Genomic DNA, 18,678 nt, shown 5'->3' with positions numbered 1-18,678 from the left:
CTTCAGCAAAAGTAGCAGCAAACCGAATTCAATACATGAAAAGGATCAAACACCACGATAAAGTGGGCTTTATTCCAGGGATATAAGGATGGTTCACCATCTGCCAACCAAGCTCTATCGTGATACACATTTATTTAACAAAATGAGGGCTAAAAATCATAGGATCATCTCAGTGGATGCAGGAAAAGCATTTGGCAAAATTCAACATCCATTTATGATAAAAAACTGATAAGGATGAAATTAATATCCAAGATAGATAAAAATTTATACAACACAATAGCAAAAACCCAAACCATCTGACTAAAAAACAGGCAGAGAATCTGAAGAGACATTTTTCTAAAGAAGACATCCAGTCGGCCAACAGGTAGATGAAAAAGGTGCTCAGCATTGCTCATCGTCAGGGAAACGCACATCAAAACCACAACGAGCTATCCTCTCACTCACGCCTGTTAGAATGGCTGTTATCAAAAAGACAAGAAATAGGGGCGCCTGGGTGGCACAGTCGGTTAGGTGTCTGCCTTTGGCTCAGGTCATGGTCTCGGGGTCCTGGGATCGAGTCCCTTGTTGGGCTCCCTGCTCAGCGGGGAGTCTGCTTCTCCCTCTCCCTCTGCCCTGCTTGTGTTCTCTCTCTCTCTCTCTCTCAAATAAATAAATAAAATCATAAAAAACAAAAACGAAAAGACCAACATGGATGGACCTAGAGGATATATAAGGCTAAGTCAGAGAAAGACACATACCACCTGATCTCACTTATACGTGGGATCTAAAAATAAACCCCAAACAAAACAAAACCCTGAGCTCACAGATACAGAGAACAGACTGGTGGCTGCTAGAGGTGTGGGGTTGGGAGCGGGCGAAATGGGTGAAGGGGCTCCAAAGGTACAAACTTCCAGTTCCAGAATGAGTGAGTCCTGGGGATGCCACGTAGGGGACAGTGACTACAGTTAATACTGTATTGCATATTTGAAAGCTTCTAAGGGAGAGCTTTAAAATTTTCACAATAAATAAAAAATTTTTGTCACTGTATGGTGACGGATGTTAACCACCTATTGTGATCATTTTGCAATGTCTGCAGGTACCAAATCACTATGTTGCACACCCAAAACTAGTAAGTTATATGTCGCTTATACCTCAATAAGAAACAAAGACACTAAAAAAACCGCATTAATTTGAACTGGAAAAGAAAAAAGCTAGGTAGCATGTTCTCCTGGATAGAAAAGGGAGCGGCTTGGGGGGAGGGTCTCTTAGCTTCTCCGTCTGATTGGCCACCAGGGAGCGGGATGCTCTCCCCGGATCTGGGCAGGGACACAGGGCTCAGAGGCATTTTTTTCCAGGCTCTAAGCTGACTACTGAAAACCGAGGCCATGCAGGCTAAAGCCAGAGCCTGGATTTCTTGCATCTTCTATATATTATGAGGCAAATTTGATCAGGTTGCTAACATTAGAGAAAAGCAGGGGTGGGTGGTCATGTAGGAGTGCAGATTTCGAGCTTTGGAAGAGAGAACCAAAGAAGTGCCTGCACTGTCCCCACTGGGTCCGCAGGCAGGAGCTGACGCCGTTCCTTTAGACAGGCGGTCTGTTCTCCTGTTGGCCCCAGTCCCCACCCCTCCCTTCTGCCTTAAAACTCCGCACCCTTCACTCAGGTCTGGCCCTGCTGTGCATCAAGTGTGTAACGCCCCTGGTCTCCAGGTGCATCTTTCTGGAGAAGGGCCTGGAGCCTGGCTCGGCCCCCGTGTCTGCTGGGCTTCCAGTGGCCACCAGGTGGCGCCCGAGGCCCGAGGCTGGGAACTCCCTGTCCCAGGCGGCCCGGGGCGGCCCCTGGGCTGCAGGGTCTGCTTTTGCTGCCCCCACTCCTGGGGCAGATGTTTGTATCTTTCAGTTCTCAGACCCCTTCTATCAGAGTCACACAGGCCAAAGGATCCGGGGGCCCGGGTCCAGGAGAGGCCTCTCTTAGTGAAACCCTGGGCCGGCTCTCTCCTTGGCTTTTTCCTTTCTGAGTCCAGTCCCTGAAGCCACAGTCCCGGGGCCCCTGATGCACACAGTGTGAACCGCTGTCCCTGTGGGGGCGGCTCATACCTGCCCACGAGGGCCGTGAACTAGACCCACCGGGTTCTTGCCGCCCCTTCTGTCTTGCTTGCTTAGGAGTCAAGTGCTTTGGGTCTTCCCAGCTTCATCCCCCTGCCATACACCCAGAGGTCCCCACGCTATGGCCTGAGGGCCGAATCTGGCCCTCTGCCCGGTTTTGTAAATACGCTACTGAGTCCACAGCTCTTTTCTCGCTCCAGTGACAGAACTGAGAAGTTGAGAGACTGTTCAGCCTGCAAAGCCTCAAATATTTACTCTCTGGTCCTTTGCAGATGAGGCTGCCAGCCCCTGTGTAAACCTTTGCCTGGACATGAAGCCACACCCCTCGTTCTCCTGGTCACCCTGGTGGGCTTTGTTTCTGGGGGTCCCAAAGGGGCCCCCGCCAACCCCGTGTCCTGGGAACAGAGGGGCTTCATAACCCCGTGGCCAAGAGAATGGGCTCCGGAGTCTGACCACTCGGGTGCAAATCCTGAGCAAATGTGTGACCCCGGACAATCTGGTTAGCTCCCGAGCAGCTGTGTCCTCACGATGGTCCCTGCCCTGCAGGGCTCTTTGCAGCATGACCTGAACAGAACTGGTAACTTCTGCAGTACCTGGAAGTTGGCATCAGGCAACTGCTCTGTGGTTTGAGGGCACTCTGCTGCTGGGACATCCTTGTCCAAGGTCACAAGCGGGGCCTATCCACCTCCCTGGGCCTGGAAAACCCTGGGCCCTGCAGCCTGCTCTCTGGGGCTGGGATCCACAGGGCCTTTGTGCTCCCTCTTCCCAGACTGAGAACATGCATAGGCCCGGTTCCTTCCCCACACTCGACTCTCACTTAGGCATAAGCCAAGTGCCCATCCTAGGGTGATCAGCCCTCCCCTCCTGGGCACACCGCTGTTTCATTTCCTCCACGATCTTCCCACTCCGTTAACTTGCTTACACCTCGTCTCACCCACGAGGCCCGATCTGCGTCTCTCTTCATTCAACTCTGTAACCTCAGCCTCTGGCGCATGGTAGGGCTGCGGGTTTGCTGGGAGCCTAAGTGAGTAAAGAGTGGTCGCCTGGGCCCATCACCCCGCTCTGGGCTGGCTGGCCAGCCCTGCCGTACTTCCTCATGCCACAGCTGGTGTCCCCGTGGATCACGGCGGGCTGGGGTCTGAGCTGCTCTAAACTGGGGCTTCTCAACCTCAAAACTGGTGAGATTTGGGGGCCAGATAATCCTTTGCTGTGGGAGGCTATCCCGTGCGTTGTGGGATGTTTGCAAGTATCCCCAGCCCCTACCCACCCGATGCCAGAAGCATCCCCCCAGGGGCAAAACTGTGGAGGGGTTGAGCACCCCTGCTCAGAGCTGGCCGCTCAGAAAGGGGCGGGAAGTGCTCTGTTGGCAGGCACTTGTGGGAGGACGAATGTGGGGCCAGGGCGTGAGGCCTGGGCCCCGATTGAGCTGTGTGACCCGGGCTTTCCTGTGCATCATAAGGAGGGTCCCCCGCCTTGGTCCCCGGGTTGCTGTGAGGGGTGTCTAAGGCAGAACTTCAGTTACATCGAGCTCAGGCGAGAACTTAGGTTGACTGGGGTCTCAGCTATTTTGGTGCGTCTTCTTTCCTCTGAGTATTAATGGGGTGGGGGGGGGGAAGCTTAACTGAGTCACAACTTCTCGTACTATTTGAAGACGATGCACCGTGCCGTGCGCTGAAACAAGGAGATGTCAGCTGTGGAACTCAGTCTGGAGACCAATCCTTTGAATTGGCTACAAAAGAGCTTGGCAGCGACTCATGGGCCTGTGAGGAAATAAAATGGGGGGCCCCTAGCCGGAAGCGCTATGGAGGCACCACCTGCCCAGTGCTGAGGCCCGGTGGGTCAGAGGGGCCTGCCGCTGGACGCCCGGGCCCTCGTTAGGCCACCGTGGAGTATCATTCAGCCTTACAGGAGGAAGGGGACTCTGACCCAGGCAGATACAGATCAGGCAATACCATGGATGACCCCTGAGGACGTTATGCTGTGAAATAAGCCCGCCCAAGAGGACAAGCGCTGCACGATTCTACTTATATGAGGTCCCCAGAGCCCTGAGACGCCCAGAAAGAGCAACATGAGGGTGGTGGCCAGGGACGGGGAAGGGGGGTGGGGAGTTTCAGCCTAATGGGGACAGAGTTTCAGTTTTGCAAGATGAGCAGTACTCTGGGGACGGGCGGTGGTGACGGCGGCGCAGCAGCGTGAAGGTGCTTAGTGCTGCTGAACTGTGCTCTTGAAAGTAGTTAGAGGGGCACGGGGTGGGGGGGGCGCGCAGTCGGTTCAGTGTCTGACCCTTGGTTTCAGCTCAGGTTGTGATCTCGGGGTTGGGAGATTGAGCCCCACATCGGGCTCCCAGCTCAGCACAGAGACTGAGATTCTCTCTCCTTCTCCCTCTCCCGCTCATGCTCTCTCTCAAATAAATCTTAAAAAAAAAAATAGAATGATAAACTTTGTGTGTTTTACCACTATTAGGAAGAAAAACACCCAGAACTAAAATCTCTATTAGGCTTTAGTTGTCCTTGGGCCCGGGGGCCCGATGAGTGGGCGGCATGGGAAACTGCCCAGCTCTGGAGGGGACACGTCTGGCCCGCTGACCGGGTCTCACGGAGCCCAAGGGCTGGCACCCAGGGGCCTCTGAGCATGTTCCAGGTGCATTCTTTTCAGGGGAAGCTGAACCTCGGAATGGGGCCAGGACTAGTCCAGAGTGATGGGAGTTTTGCAGTTGGATCTAGGAGTCCACTTTCTCTGCTCGTTGGCTCTCTGTCTGCCCTTCCTCAGCCCCTGCGGGGAGCGAGCCATGAAGTCTTAGATGGCTCCTTCCATTGGCATGGAGGCTCTTTCTGCTCCTAGGGGAAATGTGGGGTTCAGTTCCTGTGAACCTCTGGTCACAGCATGTTTGTCAACTGTCAATACAGAACCTTATCTGTGTGTTTCTGTTTAAAGACACCTCATTTAATAGATATCGTTGATCCTTTAACACTGAGCTCCCGGCCAACAGCGCTGGGTCTCGTGCCTGAGGGAAGCTTATCTAACCCATGTGTCCTCTCCTTGGGCCACATCTCAGCCTTCCCGTGCTTGGGGACACCACACAGCACGTCAGCACCAGGCTGAACAGTGACATCACTGGGTAAAAGCACAAAATGCAAGAAACGTGCTGCTAAACCGACGTGACAAAGATGCCCCCACACAGTGCGAGAGCGGAGGCCGGAAAGCAGGGCATTGCCTTATTCGAGCTCAGCTGGGAGCACGCGTGTTGCGTGACTCAGAAATTTCTGCCACTCTGCACGTGCCGCGAATGACCGAGAAAGCACCCTGAGTACTGATTCGGGGGCTCCAGGTAAATCACTGCGAGTAAGACAATCTGCAAATAATGAGGATCGACGCTCTGCCATGGCTCTCTCCCTGCCAGGCCCGGCCAGAGCCCGACTCCTCTTCCTTGCACGCCAGGGGCCGGGCCAAGCACCCAGGCTTCCCGCCGGGTCTCCCCACCGGCCTCCGGACGCTCCCGGCCCCTCGCAGCCCCCCAAGTGGCAGCTGGAGGGTCCCTTGAAAACACAGATCTGACCTTGGCTCTTCTGCTCAAAACCGGCCGCGGGCTTCTTGCCTCAGAGTAAGGGCCGCCGGGCGCCCTCCCGCCCTCCCCTCTGCCTCTCCAGCGGCGGCCCCCCCCGGAGCAGTGCTCAGCGCGCTCGCACGTCCTCTTCCCGCCTCGTCGCCGCCCTGGCCCCGCTCCCAGGACGCCACCTGCTGCGGGGCCGCAGAGGATCGCGCCCCTCCCGTCCGCCCCGTGCCCGGGCCGCCGCACTTACTCTTCTTGAGGAGCTTCTTCCGGCGGCCGGCCAGGCTGAGCTGGTAGCCGCCCTCGCAGGCACACGCGTCGCCGCCGCCCGGCGCGTGGTACTTGGGCACCAGGTTGGAGAGCGCCCTGCCCCCGAGGCGCGCGGGGCCCTTGCACTTGTGCAGCTTCAGCTTCCCCGACGTGTCCTCCACGCACTGCCACTTCTGCAAGACACAGCCGGGCCCTCAGGCTCCGGGGGCTCGGCGCCACCGTCCCCATCCAGCCCGGACACGGCGCCCTCCGCCCGGCCCTCGCTGGGTGGGACACAGGCTCGCGGGAGTCCCGGCGCCGCCGGCTGCTCAGCGACCGAGGGACGGACGCACGTCTGCGGAGGGGGGGGGGGAGGGGGAGGAGCCCCAAAGGGTCCGTGGGGGGCAGGGCTCACGGCACCGAGGGGTGGCAGGGTCAGCAGGGCCATGACTGTGTCCTGCCCATGGCTGACTGTTGGGGCTGGGGTCCTCAGGGCTGTAGTTGGGGGGCTAGAGACTGATGCCTCCCCAGTGGGTCCGGGCCCCAACCCCCACCTCCAGGGCTCTTTTCCTCTGGGATTCGCAACGTGCTCTGATGCCTGCCCCTGGGCCGCCCCGGGACTGCCCGACCCCCAGTCTGGGCGGCGCCCGAGAGGGGCCAGCGGGGGATCTGAACAATCTAGGGGGGACAAAGGCCCCTGGCCCAGCAGCTCCCTCCTGGTAGCACGGACCGGAAATCAGCACCACTGGTGGGATCTCCCCAGCACGCAGCCCTGGGAGGGCAGGGCTTTCTGCTGCGGACATGCAGGGCCATCGCTCCAGGGCCGGGAACTGCGCTCGGCAACTAAGGGAGCAGCGAAACCCAAAGTTCTTGTCCAGAGACACAGACGGGCTTCTTCCCAGACGAGACATCCTCCACACACGGGGAGGAGGGTCTGGGGGCTTATGAACAAACAGGGGTGGTGGCACGGCCATGGGGATGCGCCGCTCCTATTTCTGAGTCCCGTGGTAAGACGGAACTGCCCGCATGGACCCCGTGAGAGAGCCACCCAACCCGCGCCTGGGCCTCGGAAGCCACCGGCTGTCAGTGAGAAGCGGGACAGGAAGGCCTGGCTTTATTTGTACTTACGGGTGCGGGCCCGAGTTACCCTGGGGGAGCGTGCGGACTGAGGCAGGGACAAACGGCCATCACCCCTTGGGCCGGGCCACGCTGCCTGCTTCCCTGCCGCCCCCCAGAGCCCACCTCGGGAAAGCCAGGTGCAGACTCTTCCTGCTGTCTCTAAATACTATGTGGTTGTAATCTTAACACTTCTCTTGAAATCAGCTCCCTTTTTAAAAACCTTCTTTATTTAAAAAGGCAGCTTCCGGGCGCTGGGTGGCTCAGTTGGTTAAGCGACTGCCTTCGGCTCAGGTCATGATCCTGGAGTCCCGGGATCGAGTCCCACATTGGGCTCCCGGCTCAGCAGGGAGTCTGCTTCTCCCTCGGACCCTCTCCCCTCTCGTGCTGTTTCTCTCTCTCTCTCAAATTAAATAAATAAATAAATAAATAAAATAAAATAAAATAAAATAAAAAGGCAGCTTCTTATTTCTCCTCTAACTGGAAAGCCAGCACGAAGAGGCTCCTGTAAAGTGAATTCAAGGGAACTAACAGAGTATCCGAGGCTATGAACAGGTGCGGAGTCCGGAAAGGGGGCTGAGTGGGGGCTACCCACGAGCTGAAGCCCCACTCGCCCCACAGGGCACTTCTCCTCCGACAGGATCATGATCGAAAGGGAGCTGAGGAAGGAGTCGCTTTCTGAGCGTCACCTGGTGTCACCCGGGGGTGCCACACTCAGCAAACACCACACCTCAGAGGCCCCGGGCCGGCTGGCTCTGTGGACTGAGGGTTGAGGGGCAGCCCCGGGGAGAGGACAGCCCCGGGGAGGGGACAGCCCTGGGGAGGGGACAGCTCCGGGGCAGGGAGGGAGAACAGGAGCCCCCCGGGGCAGCGGCCACACTTCCCCACCTGTCCCAGCTGCTCGCATGCCGTCTGGTACTCTGCACGCTGACACAGGTCTTTCACGCGCTGGTATTTGGGCAGGAAGTTCTCCTCCTGAGCATCCACCTTGTCATTGTCCCTCTTGTGGAGCAGTTTGCTGTGGGGCAGGGAGTGGGACACGCGGCTGGCCTCTAGGCTCTGCAGGAGTGTGCACCTGCTTATGAGGCGGCCCCTGCGCGGCCCGGGCACTGTCACCATGTAGGACGCGGGTCCCGCCCGGCCACATCCTCTGATTGTTAAGAGGCTTGAGAAGTGAGAATTTTATAAGAAACCTCCCAAAAGGCATGAGTTGGCAATAAATTAGGAAACATTTAAGGCATTGTGGAGGCAGGAAAACATGTCTGAAGGGACATGTGGTCTCCAGATGCAAGGTCTGTATCGACCACAGCAACAGTGAGAGGGCTTCCTTTGTGTCCAGGGGGCTGTGGACACAAATCTGAGGGATTCCCTTTTGGGAGGGACCACAGCGGCTGTCTCCCTCCTGCCCCCGCCAGTGAGATCCTCATCACCACAGGTACAGGTGGGGCTGCCAGGAGCTTCCTGGGGTGGGCAAGTCGGAGGGGGGCCCTCCGGTCCCTGGCACTTACCCTCTCTCCACCAGGAAGGAGTCCCGCCAGACCCTCATCTTCTTTTTCAGGTGAAACCTGGAAAAGCAGCACACTTCCACCTTCTCATCAATGTGGGGGCCTCACGCATCCCACCCATTCTCCAAGAAGCAGGGATGGTGCCTTGGTTCACAATCAGCACAGACCAGGGGCTGCTGGGAGGGGGGCAATGGGCCTGGCAGCAGGGTGCAGGGAAGGCTTGGATGCTCCCACCCCTCATGGAGCAGAGCTGCAGCTTCCCCAGAGATGGGGATCTGAAGGCCCACAGGGAGGAAATGGCCTGGGTCAAAGTTTTGGGGGGATTTCCTTCTTTGATCCTTTGCAGTTGGACTTGTGTAATCTGACTGTGCATTTCAGACAGTTTCACTCTACTGGTGCTTCCCAGAAAGGGGCTCAGGCTGCTGGAAGAAGCCTCCATCCTGCACCCGACTCCGAGGGGCCCCGGCTCCCAAGCCAGCACGCTTGCTGCCCCACATGTGCCGTTTTACAGCCGTACAGCTCAGGGAACCTCACAGTCAAAAGGGAGGAGGCTCTGTGGAGGTGGTCCCCCTAAAGGGGGAACCTCTGAGCTGCAGGATGGGCAATTGCGCAGGAGGCTGTAACAGCACTTTGGGGCGGTGAACCCGGTGGGCAGTCCCAGTACTGGCCACCAGATGTCGCTGCTGCCATGCCTGTCCCCCGCCAGACTCCGCTCACCTTCCCACCTGCCTAGTTTTTCACATCACCGTTCCCCTTCCTGCTTCCAGGACACCTAGAAGTATGGGCCCATCACAGCAGCCGGCGTTAAAGCCTTAGAGCGCCGTGATTAGGTGTGCAGCCTCCGGCCTAGAGTCTGAATGCCCAGAGTCGGCTCCACGCTGGTGAGAGACGTCCAGCAAGTCGCTCGACCTCTCTGGGAGTCAGTTTTCCCATTGGTAAGATGGGATCCTGGTAATGGCTTCCCCACCGGGTTACTGTGATGATCAACATGGTAAATCCTCTGCAAAGTACTCAGAACAAGGAAGTGCCTAATTAGCGTTCTCTGCTGCTGCTGTTATTACTCTCAGTTTTACACAGTGTGAGCCCTGAGAGGGTCCTCAACTAGTCACCCTGGCCATAATCCAGGTGGGAGGGTAGAATCTCAGAGAACATCCTTCTTTCCCAGGGCAGGTAAGGAGTTGGGATCGGGGACCCTAGAGCACCGGCTCCGGACTCTTGGAGACACACCCCCTCTCAGACCCACATGAGGAGGCCATGAGCTCATGCACTTTGGGGAGCCGGGCACCCCTTCGCCCCCAGCGCCAGCCCTGCTCTCCCGCTCACCGATTCACTGGTCGTTCCGTGTCCAGCAGCTTGAGGATGGACTTCCCATCCATATCCAAGGGGATGTCCAGACCGGCGATGTCCAGGAGGGTGGGGGCCAGGTCGATGTTGAGGACGATGTGGGGATTCCTGAGGGAGGTGGGGGGAAAAGACTCAGCCACCCGGGCAGTGGTGCCCCAGCCTCGCTGGGGAGAAAGGGTGGCTGGAGGGTTGGAGGTCGCCAGGGACTCACGCTCAGAAGGTGGGGAAGCTGTGCTCTTCTCACCCCCCTGCACCCCAGCCCTCAAGGCTCCCTTCTGCAGCCTCAGTTCGCCGGAGCCCCCCGCCCTCCCCACCCCTCCCCTTCTGTGCGCTCCACACATACCACTGGGTGCCGGGATGAACAGGCCTCTACTTGGCTGCTGCTTCTACCAGGGATGCCCTCCCTGTCTCCCACCACCCGAACACAGGACACCCCCCTTCAAGAGCCACTCTAGACCCTGGACCTGCCCCCATACCTGTCTCTGAGCCTCTGGCGCAAACGCTGGCCCCTGGCTGTTCTTGGCCAGGCTGGTGTCTGGCCTCAGGGCCTTTGCCCTCGCTCTTCCCTCTCCTGGAATGTTCTTCCTCCAGACGCCAGAGGAGCACTCTCCCCCAGCCCCTGAGTTCTTCGCTCAACAATTACCAAGGATGCCCAAGGGTGACAGACTCTGAGGGACCCCATGATCCCCTCCCCTCCAGGGTGGGCCAAACCAACAGGGTCTGGCGAAGGCGATGAGATGTCACGCGGTGGTTATGTTATGTGCTGTACAGCTTCATCTTACCGGCTGGGTCTTTGTCTACTTTCTCCCCTGGTCGGCTCCGAGGAAGCGAGCCGCCCCATGTCATCACCCCCCGCCCCCCCCCCGCGAGGGTGTGTGGTGAATATTCTAGGAGGCCGGCTGTGTGACTTCAGGTCCCCTGCTTGCGCGCGAACAGCCCCAGCCCTGCTGAGTCCCGCTTGCCGCTGAAGCAGAGGACCGAGCTAAGCGGGGCCCCGACTTCTGAGCTGCGGAAACCGTGAGATACCACCCGTGCGGTGTTTTCACTTGCTCAGTTTGTAACGATTTGTTATGCAGCATAGATTGCTATCACAAGACCCTTCCTGAGGACCCCTCCTCCTGCCCCTGCCCCTGCCCTGAGGCCTCATCGCCCTCATTTACTACATATTTTAGTCATACACCTGGCTTACCGTCTGTTGCCTACTTAGAATCTAATTGGAAGGAAGACCCTTCCGTCTGTCTTTTCACTTCCTAGCACTTTTACACTTAGAATACACAGTAGGTGCTCAATAAGTGTTAGCTTATTTATTTATCTCCACCACACGTCTGTCATTTCTCTTGTCTCCTGTTTCTGCCTGGTGGTGTTCCCAGTGTGGTGGTAAGGGACTCGACGGATGTGCCCAATGCAGGGGTTGGCCCCCGTTGAATGCATGATGGCCATGTGGGCACACTCTCCACCAAGGCGGCTTGGTGTCCCCCACCCCATTCCCTGGGTTGAGGGGCAGGGCCTGGGTCCTAGGGTTTCAATTGTCTTTGACCCCCTCCTTCTCCCCAGCCCAGCACCTTGCGAACACGGGACCGGTAGCCAGGGGTGCTGGGAGGGGTACGGGGGGTGGGGCTGCATTGTGGAGGGGCTTGAAGGCATGACAACCTAATCTGTCAGGCGGAGGGAGCTGGAGAAGACTGCTGGGGGAGCAGGCGCCAAGTGGAAGGTTGGCAACCAGCCGCTGAGCTGGCTTGAGAGCGTCCGGCAGTCCTGCTCTCTAGGACTAGATGGGTGGACAGGATTGCTTTTCTCACCCAGCATCCACACCCTGCTTGGTGGGAACAGCGCCCTGCTTCACTCAGATTCCACCGCCTGATGGATGTGGTCTGCTCACTCTAGGTTTTCTATCACCCTGGCTACCGAGATTGGTGCGGGGATGGACACGTGACCCAAGTCAGGCTGGTGAGTATCAGCCTCAAGGCTTCTGTTCAAACCACTGTTTGGTTTCCTAAACTGGATGGCTCCAAGTCATGGTGAGTCTACCACCATGAGAGAAAAGCCTGCCTGAGAATGAAGCCAATTCAGAGGAAGTTGGGCTGAGAGACAGAAAATGAAAGCTTCCTGATGTTATTGTGTGACTGCCGGATCCAGCCATGCCTGAAGCCAATTAGCCTTGGACTTTCCAGTTGCCTTAGTTCCTATATTCCTTTTATCTTTGTTTTTTTTGGAGGGGGGAGAAGGGGGCCTTATCTGGCTTCTGCTTACAACCAAAGTCATCCTAGCCTTCAGCCCCAAGCCTGACATTAGCCCTTTCTTTCTTTTGTCCATGTGGGGTGTGGTTTTGGGTCTTATGAACCAGATCAGAGACTCTGAGGCTGACCAACCCATGATGTCAGTGCCTGTAGAGTCTTTAGTGGGTCAAATTCCTTCGATTTACAGTGGTGGCTCAAGGTTTCAGAGAGGCAGGAGTAGAGGCTGCCTGGCTTAAAGCCCTGACATACCATATGACCTCAGGCAACCTAACTTCTCTGTGCCTCAGTAAACAGGGTCATGGTAGCATCTACCCCACAGGGTTGTTGGGATGCTCACATGACTTATGTGGCTGTAAAGGGCTCAGACCCAGGCTGAAGAAAAAGCTAGATAAGCACGCCTATTATCATAGCTCTCCTTCCATGGGGACCCTGAGATCCAAGGACGGGGAGGGATTTGTTGAGATCGGCAGGCAGAGAGCGGTCAGCCCAGCCCTGAACCCAAACAACCCGCCTTCTGGAATCGTCACCAAGCATTCTTTCCAGGGGATGGAAGTCAGGCCAAGTAAGTGTCTTAATAGAGATTTATCTGTATTTCAACGAACCACTTGAGTTGGTCTCTGTAATACGCGGTTGATCTGAGGAAGCCACTGCTGTGCTCACTTGCCTTTCCAGCCCCTCCCTGCCCCACATGTGGCATTTCTGCTGCCAGAACGTGGCGGCTCAAAGGTTAGCCCATGGCGAATGCTGGCCGAGGGCCAGCATGGTCCTGGAGGCAGGACGGGAGGGAGACTGTTTCCCTCTGTGCGGTGGCCTGAGATGGCCCAGCTGACCTTGGCAGACAGGGTTCCTCCCCGCCAGCCACCCCAAGGATCACCCGGGCCAGGCAGAAATCAAGGCGGCCTTCCCACGTGCTGGTGGTGGCGCGCGTATGGCCCAGCTCCCCGATTCGCTGGCATGCTGCCCCACAAATAATCTATTGTCACAGGTGCTAACGGCCCCTGGACTCTCCTTCCCCAGCAGAGGGCTATAAAATGTGCCAGCACCCACCCTGGGTGACATAATCAGTGCTTCCCTGGGCACCGAGGCTCACCTGCCTAAATCACACGCTGCCCAAGGGAGTGGCTTTGGGGCCAGTGGAGCCCGGAGGCCTCCCTGGAAACGCGGGGCCCGGGGTGGGGTGGGGGTGGTGCCGCACTTACAGCGAGCCGGCCTCCACGTTGGGGCCCCTCACGTAGAACGGGACCCTGATGTCAAACTCGTAGGGCATGGACTTGCCCTTCACCAGGCCGAACTGGCCGATGTGGTAGCCGTGGTCGGCCGTGTACACGATGTAGGTGTTGTCCAGCTCGCCGGTCTCAACCAGCATGTTGTAGAGCTGAAACGTGGGTGAGGCGGTGAGGGTGCGGGGCAGGGCTGCGGGCACCGTGCGCCCTCCGGCGCGTCCCTCCCCAGCTCCGGGTCTTTGCTGCGCCTCACTGCTGGGGGGACTGACGCATTTGTAACTGCAGTGACTGCGGCCTCCCACCTCCCGTCGCTTCCTGCCCCCCCGTTCCTCGCAGAGCGTCTCCCCTTCTATCTCTTGGGCATGTTTGTGGATTAGAGTGGGGGGTTCCCCGAGGGCGGGAGCTTTTGTCACTGTTCTCTGCTGCGTTCCCGTGACACTAGCACTCTGCCAATGCTGCTGGATGGATGAATGAATGAATGAACGAATGAGTGAATGAATGAGCGGATGAAGGTGGACTGTGGCCTGCGGCAGGTGTTGGTGATCTACGACAGTGCTGTCCAACAGAACCTTCCGTGGTGCTGGCGAGGTCAGTGCCTGTGCCGTCTGAGATGGTGGCCGCCGGCCGCAGGTGGCCACTGAGCACCTGCACGTGGCTAGTGTGACCATGACACTGAATTTTAAGCTGCATCGATTTTTAATTAAATTTATTTTTTAAGATTTGAGAGAGAGAGAGAGAGAGAGAGAGAGAGAGAGAGAGAGAACGAGGGCTGGGGGGGAAGAGGGAGAAGCAGACTCCCCACCCACCGAGCAAGGAGACCACCGCGGGGCTTGATCCCAGGACCCGGAGATCATGATCTGAGCCAAAGGAGCCACCCAGGTGCCCCGTGGATTTTAATTAAATTTAAATAGCCATATAGCCATGGAGTGACTGGTAGCTCAGTTGGTTAAGGGTCAGACTCTTGATCTCAGGGTCATGAGTTCAAGCCCCGTGTTGGGCTCTAGGCTGGGCGTGGAGGCTTCTTAAAAAAAATTTAAATAGCCGTGGATAAATACAAAAGTTATATATCCATACGATGGAATATTATTCAGCCATAAAAAGAAAGATGTGCACTACCACATGGATGAATCTCGAAAACGTGATGCTGAGTGAAAGAAGCCAGACACAAAAGACCACATGTCGTGTGATTCCACTTCTAGGAAGTGTCCAGAAGACGCAAGTCCACAGAGACACAAAGCCAGTTAGCGGCTGCCTGAGGACAAAGGGTGAAGCAGTCCGGGGGTGATGGCTGAGGGCCGTGGGGCTCCTGTCTGGGGTAATGAGCATGGTCTAAAGTTGACTATGATCACACAGCTCTGCGATATATTAAAACCATTGGGCTCTACGCTTGCGTGAATAATATAGTATGTGGATTATATCTCAATAAAGCTGCTAAAAAATGTACCAAATGGAACAGGCCTAGCACATAAGTGTCACGAAGGCAGAGGCTTTGTCGGGACTGCTCACGGCCATTTCCCTGGGGCTGTCACACCGCTGACTCATTCTGCCCCCATTTCCCTTCCCCTGCAGCTGATGGCACTTGGGGACCGGGTGAGGGCGGGGAGGGCTGCAAGCGGCGGGGGTGGCCTACCGTCTCCATGGAGTCGTCCACAGACATGAGGGTCTGCAGACGCTTCCGTTGCAGCATGTTGGTGAACTCCATGTGGATGGGCTTCATGGGCCCTGTGTAGCGCATGATCCAGTGCTTGTCGGGGTTGGGCGCGTAGTTGTAGCTCGGCGTGCTGCGGGCAAACACGCACCCAGGTCAGGCCAGGTGTGGCTCTACCCCTAGCCCCCAGGTCCCCAGCCCTCCAAATCCCCAGCCCTGCAGGTCTGCAGCCCCCCAGGCCTTCAGCTCCCCAAATCCCCAGGCCCCCGTGCCTCGGGGGGAGCAGCCTCCTGCACCGCGTGAGTGCCCATCTGGGGAAGCCGCGGTGGTGCATCAGGGGTCTGCTAAGCCTTACGTCAGCATTTCTCCAGTGCATGTGGGAGGACCGGGGGTCACCCAGCCTTAAGTGACCCGGAGCCGCACAGTGAGAACATCAGTCCCTCCTGGCTCAGCTCTGCCAGCCAGCCCACAGCATCAGGCCCCAGTCTCAGTCTGGAGTGAGTCCCCTAACACCTCCCTGGAATTTGCTCTGCTCTCTTTCTTAAGAAGGGGACAGGCTCAAGTCCAGAGCCTCCAGTAGGCACAGCCCCCCACTCAAATTTCCTAGCCTTGCTTTGATTTTTCAGTTACCTCGGGCAAGGGAGGGTTATTGTGGTTAAAGCAGGACTACAGAGCTTCCTTTTGCAATAGATTTTGGTTAAAAAAAAAAAAAAGGGACGTTGGCTAAAAAATCAGGTAATAGTCATGGTTGCATGGCCGAAAACGTGAGGATGGTGCCCGAATGTACATTTGTCACAATTACTCTTCCCGTTTCTTCTCATCTCCCAGTTACTGAAGAGGAAATAGAGGGGACCTGCCCACAGTCTCACGGAGCAGGCGGTGCAGGCGGGGGGTGACTTCTGCCGTGGGGTCTGCTGTGATGACTCACCATACTGAACAAATCACCAGAACCTCTGATTTCTTCAGAGCACTGACCACATGCCATGTACTGGGCGCAGCTCGGAGGGTTCACCTCTTACCATCTCATTACCACTCACCGCCCTGGGAGCAGGTGCTATGTTTCCTGCCCCAGTGAACACACCGAGGCCCAGCAAGGGGACTAACTTGCCAAAGGAGAGCTGGGCTTTGAACTCTAGGAGTGGATATGGTTGCCCACTGCCACCGTAACATAATCACCTCCCTGACACGCGGGCCTGTCTGGAGACCATCCCGTCCGTACGTGTTTGGCCACCACTTTGGCCAAGACACTCCTGCTGGAGGATGGAGCAGCTGAAACATGCAGGTTAATGTGGTTCATGGTTTTGGAAGTTTCCAGGTGATTCTAGTCATCTAGTGCTCTGTCCCAAACCAGGAGCACCTCTGGTGTCTCCTCAGCTCGCGCCAGGCCCTGGGATCTGAGCTCCAGCACACCCCACCAACGTGCGGGGTATCCTGGGTGGGGTACACCGCTGATAGGGAACACCCTATTCACCCCACAAAATGTGGCATCCCTTGCGCTGGTCTGGTTCCCCTCAGATCTGACCCCTTCCCAGTCAAAGCTGAAAATAAAGGTTGTGTTTCCACTGCCTGAAGACAAAAGGCTTTTCAAAATGGCTATGAAGGGGGCAAGGGGTGGCGAGCAGGGAGTGAGGGCAGGTGAACAGGCCTTGCAGAGAGGGCAGAAAGATCCCTAATGCCTCACCTGCCCCACCAGGACCTCTGCAGCCTCTTGGATATCAGAGTATCAGAATGTCTGGGGAGAGGTGATGATGCTGCAGCTTTGGGCAGCCTGACAGTTATGGAGACCGTTGCTATGTAGCATGGGGTGAATCACAAGCCTTGAGATTCCTTCTGGACTTTGCTTTGAGTCCCTGGCTGGTCTCCTGCTGCTAAATCCAGCCCGGCCCCCCTGGCCTCCTTTGATTAAGAGCAGAGGCCTGGCTCTCCTGTGGGCCGGCTTAGGGCCTGACCCTCCGTGTAGAACATTCCTAGGAACAAATCCGGCCCCCCCCCCCCCCAAATGAGGAACTGGAAGGGGACTGCTGGGGGCAGGGGCTGTGCAGACACGCCCTCAGAGCTGTTTGGTGGTATGGGAAAATTGTTCCTGGAGGCCCAAGGGGCCGGATTCCAGGATGCAATTTTGAGCAATTATCCCTGAATCTATTGGATTCTATTAGGCTGGTGTCTGCCCTCAAGAACAGTGAGGGGTGAGTTTGTCAGGAGTCTGCAGTGGAAGGATTTCCAAAAACCCTTTCTCAGAGACCTCTTTTGGAGCAGGATCTCAGAGCCGGAGGGCGCAGGGCCTGGGGACCTTCTCAGACCAGTGCCAGCTTGCTGGTCACCTGCAGGAGGCCAGGCTCCTCCAGGGTCCCATTCTCACAAGAACCTCCAGGGTCCCATTTTCACAAGAACCCAGCTGCTTGCTGAACAAAGAGGGGAAAGCCTCACCTCCTCAAGAATCTGAGGAATGTATGATGTGTTCACAACAGGGCCTGAAGGCAAGCATCCCCTCCCCTCTGCTGGGGGCAGCAGTGGGGGTGGGGGGGGGAAGAAGGACGTGCCCTCCAGCCCCTCACTGTGCAACTGGAGCCCCCAGGAGGGGACGAGGGCCCTGACACCCACTGCCTCCAGGCTGTCAGTGCGGCCTGGCTCTCATGGGTTATGAGAGGCCCATGAGCCCACAGTCGGACGCCACACCTCAAAGGGAGCTCTGGGGGCTGGTGGGGGTTGGGGTGTCTCTCTGTGTCTTTGTATCTTCTGTGTGTGCATGTCTGCATGTGTGTGTGTGTGTGTGTGGTGTGTGTCTGGGTATCTACGTGTGTATCTATTTGTATTTTCATGTATGTTTGTACATTTGTGTGTGCACGTGTTTAGGTGTGTCTGCGTGTGTCTGTTTGCATCCTTGTGTGTGTGCACAGGTGTGTGGGGCGGGGAGCAGGATGGGGTCCCGGGCAGGTGGAGTGGGGACGACGCTGCATCAGGCAGCATCCGGGAGAGCCCACGGGGCCCACATCAAGAACGGGACACCAGGTTTGACTGGGTGGCAGTCTGACAGGAGCCTCCAGATCGAAAGATCTGGAACTCTGACCCACCAGCGGGGCCCTGCCCCCTCCTCACCCCCCTTGACTGTCATAATTAAATATCCCAGCTGCAGAAGTTTCTGGTTTTTGGTTTTGTTTTGGAAATGATTATACCCCAGAGATAGGAAAGCCTTCCAAACACGCCCCTAATAAGGCAACGGGGGTTCTCTGGGTAAGTAATAGCAGGCGTTACTCATGTTCAATTTCTATAATTTTCATTTCAAAGGGAAAATAAATGAGCAGGCAATGTCAAACAATCTCATGAAACTGCTGCTGGGGAGGAGGGATGCCAGCGCCTCTTTTAAAGGAGAAGCCGCGGAAGCGAAGCCCACTGCCCCCACCCCCCACCCCCGGTGGCTTCCCAGGTGGGACTGAGCTGCGCACCCGCCTCCTCCCGCCACAGGGAGCCATGGGGGGCGGGCAGCTGGTGTCCCCGGCGGAGGAGCGGGCCCGCAAGTCAGGTGTGCAGAGAGGCCGGGCTGCCGGCTGGGGAGCGAGGGGGCGCCGCGGCCCCTGGAGCGCGGCTCACCATCTGTCCACTCTCCTCCCCGAAGACCAGGGGATCGGGAGGTGAGCACACGGCCCCATCCTCTTGCAGCCACTCTGGGCACTGTCAGAAAGTAATTACAGCCAGGGAATGAGGAGGAGGGCAACGCGGTCTGA

The 18,678-nt window shown here is 57.1% G+C and overlaps 1 protein-coding gene across 4 annotated transcripts in view; it reads right to left on the bottom strand.

Moving 5' to 3' along the window:
* Positions 1-18,678, bottom strand: part of SULF2 (sulfatase 2) — a 110,619-nt gene that overhangs the window by 7,622 nt on the left and 84,319 nt on the right. For all 4 annotated transcript variants that reach the window (XM_025875506.2, XM_025875507.2, XM_073880316.1 and 1 more), the window contains exons 6-11: positions 14,939-15,089; positions 13,285-13,460; positions 9,828-9,956; positions 8,508-8,564; positions 7,888-8,017; positions 5,885-6,077 (exon numbers count right to left, since the gene is read on the bottom strand). In XM_025875506.2, the coding sequence (XP_025731291.1) occupies positions 5,885-6,077; positions 7,888-8,017; positions 8,508-8,564; positions 9,828-9,956; positions 13,285-13,460; positions 14,939-15,089 (836 nt within the window). The remainder of the gene's footprint in view (positions 1-5,884; positions 6,078-7,887; positions 8,018-8,507; positions 8,565-9,827; positions 9,957-13,284; positions 13,461-14,938; positions 15,090-18,678) is intronic.

The sequence above is a fragment of the Callorhinus ursinus genome, unplaced genomic scaffold, assembly GCF_003265705.2.
Source record: "Callorhinus ursinus isolate GAN/ISIS: 27379988/994484 unplaced genomic scaffold, GSC_fseal_2.0 scaffold38, whole genome shotgun sequence".
NCBI lineage: Eukaryota > Metazoa > Chordata > Mammalia > Carnivora > Otariidae > Callorhinus > Callorhinus ursinus.
The sequence above is the reverse complement of the archived record's forward strand: the minus strand, read 5'-3'. Positions and strand labels throughout refer to the sequence as shown.